This window comes from Anarhichas minor, unplaced genomic scaffold (genome assembly GCF_050575085.1).
Source record: "Anarhichas minor isolate MPS153535 unplaced genomic scaffold, ASM5057508v1 ptg000004l, whole genome shotgun sequence".
NCBI classification, from domain to species: domain Eukaryota; kingdom Metazoa; phylum Chordata; class Actinopteri; order Perciformes; family Anarhichadidae; genus Anarhichas; species Anarhichas minor.
In genome coordinates this window covers 11,588,721-11,605,032 of record NW_027466450.1, presented here as the reverse complement: position 1 = coordinate 11,605,032, position 16,312 = coordinate 11,588,721, and the positions used below count along the sequence as shown (strand labels likewise).

The following is a 16,312-nucleotide window of genomic DNA, read 5'->3' as shown; positions in this document are numbered from 1 at the left end:
CATCACCAAGGAGAGCATCATAGACGTGGAGGCGTTTGTGAGGAAAGTGGAGCAGAAGATCGAGAGCTGTTCCCAGCAGGAGGTGGAGCTGCACATCGAGAGGGTGGGCACACCTTGTTACACCAAAACACACACAGTTCATAATGCACATAGACTCTTCACTCAACACAGTTCATGATCTCCGAAACATCATGTGTGTTTATGTTTTAATTAATACACTATACTTGTGGCACTTAAGGTAGTGAGCACTTTAAATTTGAGGGATAGTGGCAAAATATCAGGCGCACACACACTTCAGGCACATATAATGCAATGCAATGCAACACCACAAACTCTCTGACACTCTCAAAAACCAAAAAAAACAACAATAGGTGCACAGTATTGGGCTGCGCATGATCGTCACGAGCGTGGTATCCGGCCTAGTCAGTCACACATAGATGAGGTTTTAACAGGTTTGGCTGTCGGTGCTTTTCACTTTTACTTGCTGTGCTATGTGGACTCCAGGTACTTTCCAGTGTCAGAACATCTTACGGAAGCGTTGGCGGTTTATCACCCTTCTGAATTGTAATGGCCTTTCTTTCTGTGTCCCTCTCAGATTTTTGTCATCAGCCAGGCAGAGCCTCGTCTCCCCCTGCAGTTGGAGGATGCCGTCAGGCCTGATGGAGAGGGGGAAGAGGTGAGGATGGATGGATGGATGGATGGATTAGAGCGTATGGAAGGCGTGCTTCACCCAAAATTCTCACCATTGACACTCTAATGCCATTTTCTGCACTGTGCTTACTAATGTCACGTGTTGGCAGACACCCGAAGCGAATCTCACTCATTCCTTTCAATGAAGCAATGCACTGCAGCTCACACTCATTGTATGACAGTAGGTAGGTGATTAATGCCTCTTTAGGATCCACTATGTGTTGTGGTTTGGCTGAAAAAGAGAGACTCCACCCACCAACAATGGAGGGGAGTGGAATAGCAAATCTGGTACATTCTCAAGGAGGAACTTTCAACTTTTCCAGGTGAAAAGAATCGGCATGAAATGCCGATAAGACAGCTCAGTGTCAGCCAGACAAAATAAAAAAAAAGATCTGTTGACTCCAGACTCTGCTTCAACTCAAGAAGACTTCAACTTCTCAGTGTGAGAATCCGCTGTCTGAGTCTCATGACATGCATCCATAGATCTGATAGGTCTGACAATACAATGACAACTAAATAATGAACATTTAAACCTAAACGTATCTGTATACTTTATATTAAAAGCAAAATTGCAGCGTATCCGTGAGTGAACTGACTTCGTCCTTTCTCAGACGTCGGTAAGGAGAATCGAAATTTATGTTCTTGGCAAACCCAAGGATTGGGTAATCAAACCTGGTTCAAATAAACAAGATTTAGAGCAAAATAACTCTTACTGATTAACCACACATTCGGTGAGCAACACCACCTCGTCTGACTCACCCGTCTCCATGCAAACTGTGATTTCATCACGTAGTGTTAAGAGCCAACAGCCAGGGTTTAGTTTGCCTTCTGAATTCCGATGATCGATACTGAATAACTTGAGAGAATCGTGATCCATTTAAGAAGTCATTATATTTCCGGCCCACAGTTTAGTTGGTTATTTAATGGTCATTAAACTTTCAGGCTGCTGTTTGGGAGTGTGAATCGCAGACCTGACAAACGGCGAGTCAGTTTGACGCTGGTGTGATGGGTTGGGGGATTCAATTCAAGAACGATGTTTTGTGAATTTTGAACCAGCATGTGTTGTCAAAAATCATTAGATAAGTGTAGCTCTGTGCAGGTAGCAGCTGCAGTCGGCTCTGTGTCTTGTCAAACAAATTGACGACATTAATAGTTGGCAGGTTAGCAGAACTAGCTGCAGCCGGTGGACAGGTTGTTCACCTTTTTAAACAGGTGATTGGATCCTTTAGTAGTGTTCCTGCAGGACTTGAGTGCAGCTTTATGAAGTTCCCGTACAGCAGACATCTTATCAAGCTGTCCATCTTTATTTGGGAAACTGAAACGTTGCTCTAATTCTGATCTGTGTTCGGAGGAACAAAAGCGTGCGGTTGCTCTCTTTGTCTGACACGCTTGTTTGTAAAGATGCAGCGTCTGTAAAGTAAAGTTTGATGTAGTTACCTTATGAACAAAAAGACCCGATGACAAGAGGTATTGAGCTGCCTTTTTGGGAAATTATATATTTTTCTAAAGAACTCCATTTGCTCAATTCAAAGTGTTGCTGTTTGACGCAAACCTCTTTATTAACAGATTGAAACTGTTGCATCAACATCATTTGTAACGGATGCAGAAGAAGAAATATCGGTTTTCTGTAGCCGTGGATCCGTCTTATTCAAAATGTTATATCGCATTACTTTTAATATACGCATCATGAGCAAATCGATATATGGCTCTCTCACCATACCAGAGACAGCTGAGAGCTGATCCGTGTTTATCCGGTAAGCCAATCTGTGCAGCTGCAGCAGCATCCCAGGTGCTTTCAGCATGTCAGTCACACACTTGCAGCAGCACCTGCCTTCCCGAGAGACACGGGCCTTAACAGCCCTGTCTATCCGACTGTACGCCTGTCTAACCTTCTGTCCCTCTGCGTGGGGCTGTTTGGAGCAGGATGTGGCTACACAGGCTATTAGCTCAAACCCCAGCGGGTCCGGAGGAAGCCTGACATCCACGACCCTGGAAGCTGTGGTTCCTCCTGTGATGAAACATTTATTCTTTTCATTTGTTTTTATCTTCTTTTCTCTTTTATTGCCCTGATGTCCCAATTTGTTGGTATAAGCTGCACGAGCGTGGTTGTGTTTTATTAGAATAAATAGCACGAGAGTTGTTGTTTATGCATGCTTATAATCTGCCAATAGCTAAAATGTGAACACGGATTTATTTATTTATTTTACACAGAGAATGACTTATATTGCACGTTTCCTGGTATTGTCTTTCTTGTGAGGGGAAAAAAAATCATTTTACACATCACTGGCCACAAACACAAAGAACAGAACAGTTGTTTAATATTTCATTGTCTGAGGGTTTTTTGGTGATGAGATGATGTTTTTTTCTTTGTTTGCCCTCAGGAAGGCAGAGCCACAGTCAACCAGGACACCAAGCTGGACAACCGGGTGATTGATCTCAGGGTAAGTTGAGTATCTATCTTAATGTATCTAATCTTGCAAGTGACATGTTCACATTTAAAGCTTGCGTGCTTGTCTGGTGAGATGAAAAACGCTGTTACTTTAGATACACGAGGCCACTCCTGTTTAAGTTTCATTATTACCATCAGAATAAATGGTTTTAATAATCCTCCTTAAATTTACAAATGCTACAATAAAGTATCGAGTAATAAAAGACATCTTAGGATCCACTTTAAAATTCTCACTGTCACTGACAGAGCACTACGCGGTCACACTCCTACACATGTGGCTGAACTACTTCACACTTATTCACCCGCCCGCGCTCTCCGGTCAAACGTGTTAAACTATTGTCCGTCCCACGCGCTCGCCTTAAGACCCGTGGTGACCGAGCTTTTGAGGCAGTAGCACCAAGGTTGTGGAAGGCTCTGCCTGCACCCTTACGGTTTGCTGTTTCTGTGAACTCGTTCAAAGATCAGCTCAAGATACACCTGTTTAGACTGGCGTTTGTTTAAAACTCATGCCCTAGGCCTGCTTTTATGCCATTTTTTAATTTAGTACTTTTCCTTGTGCCTTCTTAAATGTAAATGATTGGCCCTTATATGGTCACATTGTGTTTATGTTTGTAATTCTGCTCCTGTTAAGCACTTTGTCTGTGAAAAGCGCTTTATAAATAAATCGTACTCACTACAACGTTAAAACAATAAGAGGAGAAATGTTAAGCATTCTTTATCGTTGAGGTGAACCTCTAAAGTGAAAACAAGCCAGTCTGTGATTTAGTGGGAGAAATCTTTTGCAGTGTGGTCGATGTGCTACACCTATGCCAGCAGCAGTGGAGACCGAGCCGCAGAGCGCCTCAGTGTTTTTGATCTGCGCCTCCCACGTGTACGATGCAGCAGACAGGAAGGCACTAACACCACAGCAACCAGCCGCGTAGCTCACGAGCCTCGCAGCAACACCTGTTTCTGTAACGCTGAGCTCTTTGAGCTCGTGGACTCGGGGTCTGTCATCAGTTTTTTTTCACTTTAGAGCCCAGTGAAGCTATAAAGCGGTTCCCACACTGGCAGACAGACACTCCAAAAGGGAACCGTAAACCTCCCCCGATAATAATTTAGTTCCTACAAAAACTCCCCTTGTAACTTGACCATCCTTAACCATGAGGAGCCGTATTTCCCACTGTGTTGTACCGTTACAAATATGGCTTGTATTCATTTGAATTTAGTTGGCATAACGCAGCAAGTAGACATTTTTTTTGGACCTGACTAGTTAGTTGGCGCTGAATCCTCTAACAGTGTCTCAGCATCATAGACATGTAAGAAATACTGTAATTGCATACAAGCATCAGTCCAATCTTAGTGTACCATTTGTTCATTTTGAAGCGGCAACTAACAATCATTTTTATTGATTTATCTGCCAATTATTGTCTTGATTTATCATGCAGTTGTTTGGTCTATAAAACGTCAGAGAATTGGGGGAAAAAAGCACAATTCTCTAAAGCCCCAGGGGATGTCTAGTAACGGGTCCAAAATCTATAGTCAGTTAGTTTACTGTCACACTAGAAAAAGAACAGATCTTCACATTTGAGAAGCTGAAACAAGTATTATGGAAATAGCTGATTCATTTTCTGTAGATCAATTCATTGTTTCAGCTTTAGTTTAATTTGTTGTGCTTGCCTTATTCTTGTCACATAAGGAGAGTTCTGCTACTGGTGGGAAGTCGTTTTACTGACTTGTAGCACAATAGACAAACGAGAGAGGCTTGATGCATTGCACTCAAACTTCAGTACACAACATGTCGGGGACGGAGAATCCAATCGTTCATCTGTCGTTTGGCTGCATTACTGAAAAGAGCAATATGGGTGAGCCAGGGTGTGAACCCAAGCCCAATATTTGAACGTTTTTATTCGTGCTTTGAAACCTTCCTGTGGTGGATCGACACCACAAGTAGGTGTCTCGTGTGCCACTGAGAGGCATGCCAGCTTCAGGTCTATTTCAAGAGGCCCCTCGCTTTAGGACTCTAGCAGACAGAGTGCCAGTTTGAAAGCACCCCAACTGCTACCCACCATGTGACCCCACCCACCTCGACACCTTCTCTCTACAGATATGTTCATAATGTGTTCATGCACTGACTGGTTTTATGTCGGGTTTCCCAGGTTTGACATGGGCCACAGCCCAAAACGTAATACAGAAATGAGTCATAGGAGTCGAGGTGAATGTGGCTCATCTGGTTCTCTGCTTTTCAAAGGTTGGGTTAAAGTGTTTTGTCTCCACTTCTTCTTCTTTTTGTAAAGTATTCAGATTGTGGCTGAAGGAAAAGTTACAGCCAGACATCCCTGAAGCACTGTCTGCAGATTAATGAGCTTGCTACTATTTGGACATCATCACCTTTCCATTCTGCAAACTGTTAGTCAGACGTGGCCTACTCGGCACTGGATAGCCACTAGTAATGGAAGAGTTGAAATGAGACCTTTTTTAATTAACGCAGACCTTGTGCATTCTGAATGGGAAGCACCCGAGTCTGTCTTCATGAGAGTGTAATAAGTGGAGTAGAAAGCCTGTAAAGCTCGGTTGTAGAAATCTTGTGGTCAATTTGAGATGAGTCAGTCGATTAGTGTTCTTCTTTTGGCCATGCTCTATCGCCTAACTGTTGCAGTTTAGGGAGATTTGGGGCTTAAGTTTTTACAGTAATCTCTTGGTTTGAGCTATTTTTCTCCCCGCCTTAGTTTCAGCATTTACATTTATAATGATAGTTTGGAAGCACCTGGGGCTCTCGCTGGCTTCGAACGCACGTCTTTCCCTTGCCAGCAGATAAATGTTGAGATAACCCTTCCTGTCGGGAGGAGTTGCACGGACAGAAATTGGCGGTCTTGTTTTCGCACATCTGTTTTACGGTTGTGTAATAAATCCAATGAATCACGCTAAGTGTGGTAATGCCTCTCTGTGTGTGTTCCCTCCAAAAGACGACCACCAGCCAGGCCATCTTTCGCCTGCAGTCGGGAGTGTGCCTGCTCTTCAGAGACACTCTCACCAAGAAGGGATTTGTGGAGATCCAGACCCCTAAAATCATATCAGGTACAAACACACTCTCTGTCACGTTGATCCTGCCCCATGGGGGGAAAAGTAAGACTAACTGAATCATTTTAGATTAGATGTTTCAGTAGCGGAGCGCTTGTTTCCATATCACCACCCACAGGTGTCCTGTGACTCATCGTGTGACAGTTGTACAGTTGACTTCCTGTGTCTGTGTGTGTGCTGTCCATTTTTTGTTTTTCTAGACTGCAATTCAGTTTGAAGTTCAGTTGAAGCTCAAAAAACGGTTTCAGTGAGTTTATGCACCTAAACACGGTCATGCACATCGATGTGAGTCATGCAAACAGCAGACTCGCGTATGAGAGAGTTTTATTGTTTTGGACTTATCGGGATTTTAATCCAGTCCACTTGGAATGTTGATGCATCGACCAACCCCTCATATCAGCTCTTCTACTCTTACATTTCCACACAATGCCTCTCTGATTCGACCGGGGAGGCCTTCCTTAAGCTTGCTCCCGAAAGACCTCACTCCACTTCACTGAAAGAAGGGAAGGCTGGGAAAAAAAACCAACTACTTAAGATTCAAACCGAAACCTTCCAGACATTCATAAGAGACAGTGATTTTGTGCGTTTCCTTGCACAGCGTGTCTCTCTTATCCTGGGATCTTTTACTCAACGTCAGGTGTGAGAGATGACTTGGTATTCTACATGTATAAAGTTTACCTTGGGAAGAAGCTTTCCACTCTTTAGCTGAAATGAATTCATTGTTTAAAGCTGAGAGAAAACGCTCAGTTATGTGTATCTAATTTCATAATGAACGCTGCAGATGGGGGATTAGGTACCGGATTTGTTCTAAAATCATCAATTTACAGCAAGTGGCGGTCCAAATAGATACTTTGTATTCCTTACAACAGAGTACATCGTTCACTGATCTCAAGCCCTCGGCCTCCCACACGCTTCTTACATTTGAAACGAACTGTGGTGAAACTCCTGACACTCTCACTTCTTCTTTTCTTAAAGAGCCAATGATCTCGTCTTAGCGTGCCACTGCTAAATTCAAAACTGGCGCTTTTTTTTCTTCTCATTTTGGCGGCACCTGTGAATCAACACTGCGTGCTTTTGCAAAAACCGCATCTTCCTGTCTGCCAACACCCAAAGTACGTACAGTGAACTGTTTGTGCCGTGCGGACCCCCACCCTACTATTGACGATGTGAGAAGATCAGATAACGCTCTGACGTGAGTTTTTGTCAAATAGGGAACCGCAGATGCATAATGTAAGTCTGGCCTTGTTTGTTTTGGCAACTTTATGAGATGAACGTTAAAAAAATCTGACTTTTATTGACTTTTCAGCATCCAGTAATTTGCAGTCAAAAGGTCTGTGGCACAGTTTCTGTTGGCCCGCAGCTATCATATGAATATTCTCATTTAAAAAAAAAAAAGACAAAAATGACTGTCAGCTGGCTAATTAGAGTCCCAACTGACACATCTGCTCAACAGGCAACAGTTTATCATCATTAGGTTGGGGGGGGGATGAGTTTTTGAAGTGAGAACTTTCCTGCATTTGTCAAAAACTATTTTTTTTTTTTTTAAACTATGCAGTTGATGTCCACTTAGTTCTGTGGGGCAGTAGAAGCCTCATCCCATATCTAACAGTTGTCTTTGTCCACTTCCAGCTGCCAGTGAAGGTGGAGCAAATGTCTTCACCGTGTCCTACTTTAAAACCAGCGCCTACCTGGCCCAGTCTCCCCAGCTATACAAGCAGATGTGCATCTGTGCTGACTTTGACAAGGTCTTCTGTGTGGGTCCAGGTAAGAATGCCTCCCGACTGTCCACTCACACGTTTCCATTCACTTATGGCAAACGGCTTCACGAGCGGCAGGAGTGTCGTGAAAGCCGTAGACCCTATTAACTGAGATGACAGTCTGAAAATGGCTGCAAATGCTTTTTGGATTGTTAAACTTTAACAGACCTCCCTCTGTTGCTCTCACTGTGGTCAGAGCCGCTCTGGAGCTCAGTGTGTTAGTGACACAATGGGAGTCATAAAAAAAAGACTTTATGGCGCTGTACTGAGTTTTAAGAGACCCCGAGTTCTTTAGGTAAGCAAACACTGCCACCATCTGATTGAATACATACATCATGCAACGAAACAGCCTGCATTGAATACAAAACATGCTGTTCACAGCCTTCCATTTTAAATTTGCTGCTTGCATCTGATTTCACGGCGGAACACAATTCCACCACCGAGATCAATAAAACATTTGAGAAGAAGGGGTGCTCGCTCATTCCGTATTCTACATACCGGACTGAGGTCTTTTGTTTGCTTGGCGGTGAGCTCCACCGGAGAAATAAAAGGGCTTAAGGTCATCTCTGCTTCAAAGCAACAACAATGTGCTCGCCACTGTTGCCTTAGTTACAGTCGCACCAATTCTGCAAGGAAGGATAATTGGGATCAGCTCTCCTCGGCCAGAAGTACCGTTTCTTTTAAATGTTCACACAGAACAAACAGGATGTCCTGTTAGTTATGTCTGGAGTTTTTACTCTTTTCTGTTAATGTATGCCGGAGTCATTCAACTGTGCAGGATGTAGATAAAACTCTGTATGCAGAAGTATGTATGTATATAAAGCCATACATATGCATGGCTGTGTTTTATAGCTCTCGATCATTGTGACACTGCATGCGTGTGCACATACCTGATTTCCACACCGTTCGGCCTTATGCGGGATGTAGACGCACCCTTAAATCAACTGCTTGCATGCAGACTGCTCCACCTGTCTAAAGACCTGTAATTTAAAAGACCAGACGAGCTCAATGTCTCATTAGTAAGCCGACATTGACTCTGTACAACCATAATGCACAACTCTGGCTAATTATATGTAGTTCTCACGATGTCATCAATTCATCGTACCGGCACTCAGTGTTTCTCGCACAGTTAGCAAAGTTATTCACTTTTCTCTTTTCCCTCTCTCCGCTTGCACCTGAAACAAAATAGTGAATCGTGCTTCAATGGAGCACAAAGCATTGATTAGCACACTGTGCTAATTCCGTGATGAGGCTGAATAAAATGCCGTTTCACTTGAAGATGTGCTGCGACCTACCACTTCTCCTCCACTTCCATTTACTTTGTTTGGACGTTGAACATTGAATCTGCATCGTATCAGTTTTCAGGGCCGAGGACTCCAACACCCACCGTCACTTGACTGAGTTTGTGGGTCTGGATATCGAGATGGCCTTCAGCTACCATTACCACGAAGTGATTGACTCCATCACTGACACCATGGTGCAGATCTTCAAAGGCCTGAGAGACAAGTGAGATTAGGATTCATACAGTAAAGCTCTCAGACTAATAGGGGTGTAATATGTTTGTCAGAAATTGATGCAAATTACATAGAATAGAGGCTCAAGTCTTGTTTTCATACTCGACACAAGAGGTGAATTTTGAATGGATAAATTCCTGGAGAGGACCACAAAAACAAAATCAAATATTGTGGTTTTTTTTAGCTGTTGAATCCATATGAAGTGTGGTCACCCAGTGCTGTTGGTGTATATCAGTTGATGTGGCGTCATTGCCTCCTAGTGGTGTGAATCAGTGCAGCATGTGTAGAGAGCTGTTAAATCTGAATACATGGATACATATAAACTAGTGGTTAAAGCTCTTCTGGCGTGCACGTTTATTTATTATTTTTCATCCCACCATCACTGCAGCACTGCTGAAGAACAGCATTGACTGGATATGGCACCGAGCAAAGAAGAGCCTTCTGAGCTGCCACACAGGCTGATGGCTTATTCTGCGTTTTAGTGCCAGTTTATCGTTACCCATTTAATTTTCTGCACCTTTACTTGTTAGATTTTTGTCCCGTAAAGCAGTTGGCATGATTGGAAGACAAACATTGAGGGAAATGTGGCTGATGTGCTGGAACATTTATTTAGTGAAGAAGAAGGTGGTTTGATGTGTGCGTGCCTGTCTTCATCAGCTTCCAGACAGAGATCCAGATGGTGAACAAGCAGTTCCCCAGTGAGCCTTTCAAATTCCTGGAGCCCACTCTGAGGCTGGAGTACACCGAGGGCTTGGCCATGCTGCACGAGGCCGGGGTGGAGATGGGTGACGAGGAGGACCTCAGGTCAGAATACGTCTCACGCCCTGTGTCCCACATCCCACTCATTTTGTCAGATGATTTAAGTTGATAAAAGTGGAAATGGACACGAGTTTGAAGTGAGGAAGTAAAACATCAGACTAATAACTCAGCAATATTTCTTGGCCTTTCTCTGTGTAACACTTATTTGTTCTGCTATTGGTGTAAAACCACTACAAGATAAATACATCATTTTATATTGTTCACTTTCAGGCATCTTACGGCAAAACAATGTGACGCAATAAGATCAAGTCACCAGTTTTGAAGTTTGTCTTTTTGGTTGTTCTCTAGTACGCCCAATGAAAAGCTGCTTGGACGTCTCGTCAAGGAAAAGGTATGCTCAAATGTTTTCATTCAGATCATTGTCATGGTTGATCCACAGGTATCTGTTGAATCCAAAATCAGGCTTTTAAAACCAGTTCTCTCTCCCCCCCTTTAGTATGATACTGACTTCTATGTGCTGGATAAGTACCCACTGGCTGTTAGACCCTTCTACACGATGCCTGATCCAAACAACCCTGTAAGTCTCTCACCTACTCATACACACAAACAGTACACACACACACACAGTTATTGGCTACATAGTAGGAAATGTGCCGTGACAAATGTTATGTAAATGTTTGCGAATAAGAATATTTTTCGGTTAAACTTGCATTCCTGCCAGAGAGCATCTTTAGACTAGCCAAAGACTCCTCCGCCGCCTGTCCAGCCAGCTGACTGAAAAACAATACACAATTTTGCTGCAGAAGTAAAAGACACTGCAGTGTAGTCATGAAGAATTTAACTTAAGTACTAATAGACATTTTTATAGCATCACGAGAAACCTGCTAGCAGTGTCGCAGAAAAGCCACTGTGCTGCACCAAACAGTATGTGGAAAAAGTCCACATCTGGCTTGTCGTACCAAAGATTTGACTGTTTGACGACTTTAAAATGTTTCTGGAGTTCTGTACCACTGTGGTCTCTTGCTGATCCAGACTGTAGCGCTGTCAACTTGCAGTGCTTCTTTCAACTTTCAAAGTCTTCCTGTATTGTCTGTCTCTCTTTTAAAAGAATCTTGACCCTTATAAGTGACATTTCCTTTTGTTTTTGGCCAGAAATACTCCAACTCATATGACATGTTCATGAGGGGCGAGGAGATCCTGTCTGGAGCTCAGAGAGTGCACGATGCTCAGTTGCTGACTGACAGGGCCGTCCATCACCAGATTGGTAAGAGTAGTGTGTAGAGATGGCTCTGATGAAGCTGCATTAAGTGATTTACATGTCATTTCTGTCTCCCTCTATTGGTGACCAGTGTGAATTACAGGAAATGTGTTAGATCAGTGGTCTGTAAAAAATACAGTTTCTTTAGCAACCTCTTTGTTTTTGTGATACTACAGATCTGGAGAAGATCAAGGCATACATCGACTCCTTCCGGTATGGAGCTCCACCACATGGCGGTGGAGGCATCGGTAAGGAATATCAGTTTTTTTTGTGCAACACACACACAGGAGACAGAACTTTCTTTTTTCCTGTTTCATTGAACACCTGCATTCAAATAATATACTATATGTGACTGAACTGTCATGTCTTCCAGGACTGGAGAGGGTCTGCATGCTGTACCTGGGTCTCCACAACATCCGTCAAACCTCCATGTTCCCACGTGACCCGAAGCGCCTGACGCCTTGATTGCTAAACAACCTTTAGACGAAGCAGATGCTGGTGACGGGAAAACCATACTAATCCACAATCCAGAGAGGGGGAGAATATAGGAGCTAGTGCCACCCTATGACTTTAACGTGCCACTATGATTAAACATTAAGATGAGAGAATGACGCATCTGCAACAGTAGGGTGTACTTTATTGATTGTCTATCAACAGCAAATAACAGAGAAAAGGGAGTTAGTAAGGGTTATTACTGAAGTTCCTGTAAAGGTGCTCACACGTAAACCTTCTTTTAATCGAGTCAGTGTTTGTCTACGTTCTTTTCTATGGAGATGTTTAGAAAAAAAAAACTACCATACTACAGATCTGAGTCCCTCCTACTACCAGCACAGACTAAGTACTAATGCACTATGCCTGTAACTACAGGTGTTTTGTACGTCATCAGAGGACTAAACACAAATAATAAAAATTCTGAAGCCATCAATTCATTTTTTGCTATTTTTTTTTTGTATGTTTTTCGTGTGAACTGCCTCTGAATTCAACACAGATGACATCTGATAAAAGTAATAGTTTACAGAGTAATGCATTTTATAAACGTGCACATTTATGTCCATTCCAGTGTATGCTCAATGTAATATCTCTTGGCTACATGACGCACGCATGATCTACTAAAATAACACTTAACAATAACACAGGCAAGGCAATATATGAAATAACACCCATACATATGCTTTAGTTTCTCTCCTCATTCACATTTGGGGAGGTGAAAGACTGATTCACACAGTGCGAGAATAAAAGTGCTCAAGTGTTACTGACATTAAAAAAATAAACATATATAATTAAATAGCTTGAAACATTGATAGCTGGTATTGAAACATCCTTAGTGATAATTGTTTACATAGAGAATTATGGTTAATGTCAATCAATTTCCTGCAAGCAGAAACTTGCAGACTACAAGCAGAAACTTGCAGACTACAAGCTCCAACCCATGGGCTTATTCAGTAGCAGAGCCACTGACCTGAAGGATGAAGAGAAAGATGTGAACAATGTCAATATAGAGAGAGAGGGCTCCGTAGATGTACTCCTCTGGGCTGATGGACAACTCCCGATTCCCAATAAGAAGCTGGGTGTTGTATACTAAAAACTAACAGAGAAGAGATGGGACAGTTATAAAAATAATGAATATACATTTGTTATGTGCAAGATAGGGAGGAGATACACACAACAGCTGGCAATACATACTGATTTTCTTGTTAACCTCAAACAGTCACAAGCACTAAGCACAGCCGTGTTTTGAGCTAAGTGCTAATATGCTAATATTTACTCTGTTCCCCATCTAAGCACGAGTGCTTACTTATATTTTCTAGTATACAAAGTACACCTGAGGCTGATGGGAGTGTCATTATTTTCATAGGTGATTGTCCATAAACTATAGTATTAGATATGTCAAAAAAGGACATGGTGCAAGAGAAGAAGTCAGAGGATCACCGAAGTTATTACAAGTCATTATGAGGATAACATGAATGTCACAGCAACACATCCAATACTTGAGACATTTCACTCAAAACTACCACTACTGTGAACCTCTTGGTGGGGGTAAAACACACGTCAAGGGACCATCGCGGCCATTTAGATACATCTTCTGAGAATTTTGAATATCTTTTGTTGCCAACCCATCGACTGGATGTTGAGTTTTATTGGATCTAAGGCTCTAGAAATATCAAATGATCCGCATGCTGTTAGGTCTAACAAACATGTATGTATTTCAGGTGTTGGGAGCATTAAGCCTCTTGCTATTTAACAATAACCTTCTAATAAATACCAGGCTCAAATGCTCTCCTTAAATTCATGTGAGCGTAGACTCACCAGAGTGTAAACGATAGCTCCAATTGCGGCGTAGAGCATATGCAGCCAAGGGACCTGTTGAGTGACATAAGAAAGGCCTCTGAATGTGAAATCAGACGCAGTAGATACATTCTACTGAGCTTCTACTTCTCACACTGAGAAACACGAGTAGAGAGAATAAAATGAAAGAACTCAACAAAAGAGTCCTCACGTATTGGAAGGAGAGGACGATAGCCGTAACAATCCCTATGATCATGAGCACAACGGAAGCAATGCAGAGAAGTCCCCCGCAGGAGGTGAAGTCCACCTGTAGTGAGAAACAAGTCATCAACGGGATGAAAGGGAAGCTAATATGCTTGAAGCAGCATGAAAGAGCAGTCTTTATAATTTGAAAGAGGATCAGAATTAGGTGAAGGAAAAGTAAACGTTGGGTGGATGTGTGATGCACCAGCAAAAAAATGTTACTTATTCGTCTCGAGTTGCATCAGACAGAGAAGTTGGATGCACATCTTATCCCAAAATGTCGATAAATATTTAAAGGAACTCGGTGCCCCATTGTAATGCGAGACAAAGGCGTTCTTTCACACTGAAAACAAAGACATTCTCTGACAAGCCACGGCCTACCGAGCTCCAGAGAGACACAGTTTACATCTGCGTCTACCTTGGTTTGGAAGCAGAAGATTGTGACAGCGATGCACACTAATGCGGTTATTCCCATGGCGAGAAACACCGCCTTTGTTTCATAATAGCTGTAAAAGAGACATATAGTGATTAAAACAAAAACTAAGAATATCACATAGTGTAATGCATCATCATCAAAATGTACAGCATTTGTGTATTGTGGTGTATTGCCTGAGTTTGAGCCAAAAACTAACCTCGAAATTGTTCCAGACATGTAAGACAAGGCGAGAGTCTGCAAGATAAAACATGAAAACAATGAGTGGGTTGAAATCTTTTTCAGGTCCCCCCCCCCCCCCCCCCCTTTGTTCTGTTTTGCTTTATTATTCCACTCACTCCTCATAACATGTTCTCAGTTTGGCCATATGGATCTGGTGGATCATACCCAATATTGCCTGCTGACCCAACATCTGTAACAAAGAATACTTACAAATATTCCCAGCAGCACAAGATTCCATGGGAAACGCCTCCTGAACACAAGATGTGAGGAATATTTAAAAATGTTCACACGCTCAAGTGTGATTATGGGTTATGAATATTAATTTAAGATGTAACATTATCAGTAGAAAAAGTATTGCTAACTTATTAAAAAGGCCAGGGCCATGCTTACCTCGGCTCTTTGCAGCAGACGAGAATGCAGTAAACGATAAAATAAACCACACTATGGAGAGATAAATCACTATTATTGTTACTTTATATAACAGCATGTCATGAGAAAAATAGCAGTGAGAATATGGTTTGTTCTGGGGAGTTGCTCTGTCTATGGTTAATTGCACTGAATGTATGTTGTTGTTTTGTTCTTGGAGTGTAACTCACATAGATGCCCAGTAGATGCCAGGGTATCTGATGACGAATAGCCTCACTGGGTCACTACGAAAGCAAAGACATGAGGGATCACTCGGAGTGAAATGTTCCTCGCCCTCCATCAGATACATTAAACTCTGGAATATTAGACTGTGATGAACAGGGACACTTACACAAACGTGAAGACAGCGACAACTGAAAAGGTGACGGCAAGCTGTGCTGTTAAAATTAAGTAAACCTGCCCACAAACACAAAACCAAGCAGTTCTGTTGAGCACACAGGAAAATGTTTCAGTGCACACGGTTGCCATTGGCACTCTGAACAATAGTAAGACACGCAGTAAAAGTCTGTGTGCGACATGACCAATGATGGAAATCGTTACCTTTCTAATGAAGGCATGCCGAATAGATGTGCTCTCCCACTGGGTGCTCAGAAAATCCTCCATGTCTCCTGCAGAATTGGGAACAGCAAAGTGGTAATGTATACTACTTACGGCGAGAAGCTGATTTAATGTAATGCAAGACTTGAGTATCATCTCTTCAGAACCTTGGTTGGATGGAGACACTCCAGCAGACAGAGTCGGTATTGTGGTAGGCCTCCCAGACGGAGAGAAGCCAGGGGCTTCCCACATCCCCGCTTGCGGGTAGACGCCTTCCTGACCCCAGTAGCCAGGCGGGCCGGGGTACATGCCCGGACTGGGGCTGTAAGACGGAGGTGGTGGAAGAGGGGAGCCACGCTGTGGCTGGTGGGGGTCGTTTCCATACTTAGGATGGTGTAGTGCATCCTCGTAGGGTGGAGGATTATCAGTTTTAGACGTCATGATCTTTCCTTAAAGACAGGATAAGTGAGCTGGCATGACACAAATTGACAAGGTAAGAATACCCATAACTTCCAACTCACTACTCAAGTCTGGTCTGTTTGTTATACACAGTTGTCCAATTAATTACTATGTACTTATACTTATTATCGTCACAATTACTACAATTAAATCTGGTTATTATATGATTATTATATGCAAAAGCTACAACACGATTAATCCACCTTGTAAAAAAAAAAA

General features: G+C 42.6%; 2 protein-coding genes across 2 annotated transcripts in view; one reads left to right on the top strand and one right to left on the bottom strand.

Moving 5' to 3' along the window:
• dars1 (aspartyl-tRNA synthetase 1) overlaps positions 1-12,412 on the top strand; it is a 25,459-nt gene extending 13,047 nt beyond the window's left edge. The window contains exons 7-18 of the mRNA XM_076109304.1: positions 1-103; positions 596-676; positions 3,072-3,131; positions 6,085-6,196; positions 7,829-7,963; positions 9,315-9,462; positions 10,128-10,274; positions 10,578-10,620; positions 10,726-10,806; positions 11,382-11,493; positions 11,664-11,735; positions 11,861-12,412. Of these exons, the coding sequence (XP_075965419.1) occupies positions 1-103; positions 596-676; positions 3,072-3,131; positions 6,085-6,196; positions 7,829-7,963; positions 9,315-9,462; positions 10,128-10,274; positions 10,578-10,620; positions 10,726-10,806; positions 11,382-11,493; positions 11,664-11,735; positions 11,861-11,952 (1,186 nt within the window). The 3' untranslated portion in view covers positions 11,953-12,412. The remainder of the gene's footprint in view (positions 104-595; positions 677-3,071; positions 3,132-6,084; positions 6,197-7,828; positions 7,964-9,314; positions 9,463-10,127; positions 10,275-10,577; positions 10,621-10,725; positions 10,807-11,381; positions 11,494-11,663; positions 11,736-11,860) is intronic.
• LOC142969451 (protein lifeguard 3-like) lies at positions 11,766-16,130 on the bottom strand. Its single transcript, XM_076109348.1, has 11 exons — positions 15,802-16,130; positions 15,638-15,705; positions 15,429-15,493; positions 15,268-15,321; positions 15,062-15,112; positions 14,882-14,921; positions 14,649-14,686; positions 14,435-14,522; positions 13,985-14,080; positions 13,795-13,848; positions 11,766-13,072 (listed from the first exon to the last, which is right to left on the bottom strand). The coding sequence occupies exons 1-11, from the start codon at positions 16,073-16,075 to the stop codon at positions 12,923-12,925; spliced, it is 978 nt and encodes a 325-aa protein (XP_075965463.1). The 5' UTR covers positions 16,076-16,130; the 3' UTR covers positions 11,766-12,922.
• Positions 16,131-16,312: the final 182 nt, after the last annotated feature.

Bases quoted from the DNA above. Each gene is read 5' to 3' on its own strand.
- LOC142969451 (XM_076109348.1), bottom strand. From the start codon at position 16,075: ATGACGTCTAAAACTGATAATCCTCCACCCTACGAGGATGCACTACAC. The intron at 14,922-15,061 runs GTAAGCATGGCC...TCTTGTGTTCAG, and splicing joins GTCTGCTGCAAAGAGCCGAG to GAGGCGTTTCCCATGGAATC. The intron at 13,073-13,794 runs GTGAGTCTACGC...CTTCTCTGTTAG, and splicing joins GAGCTATCGTTTACACTCTG to TTTTTAGTATACAACACCCA.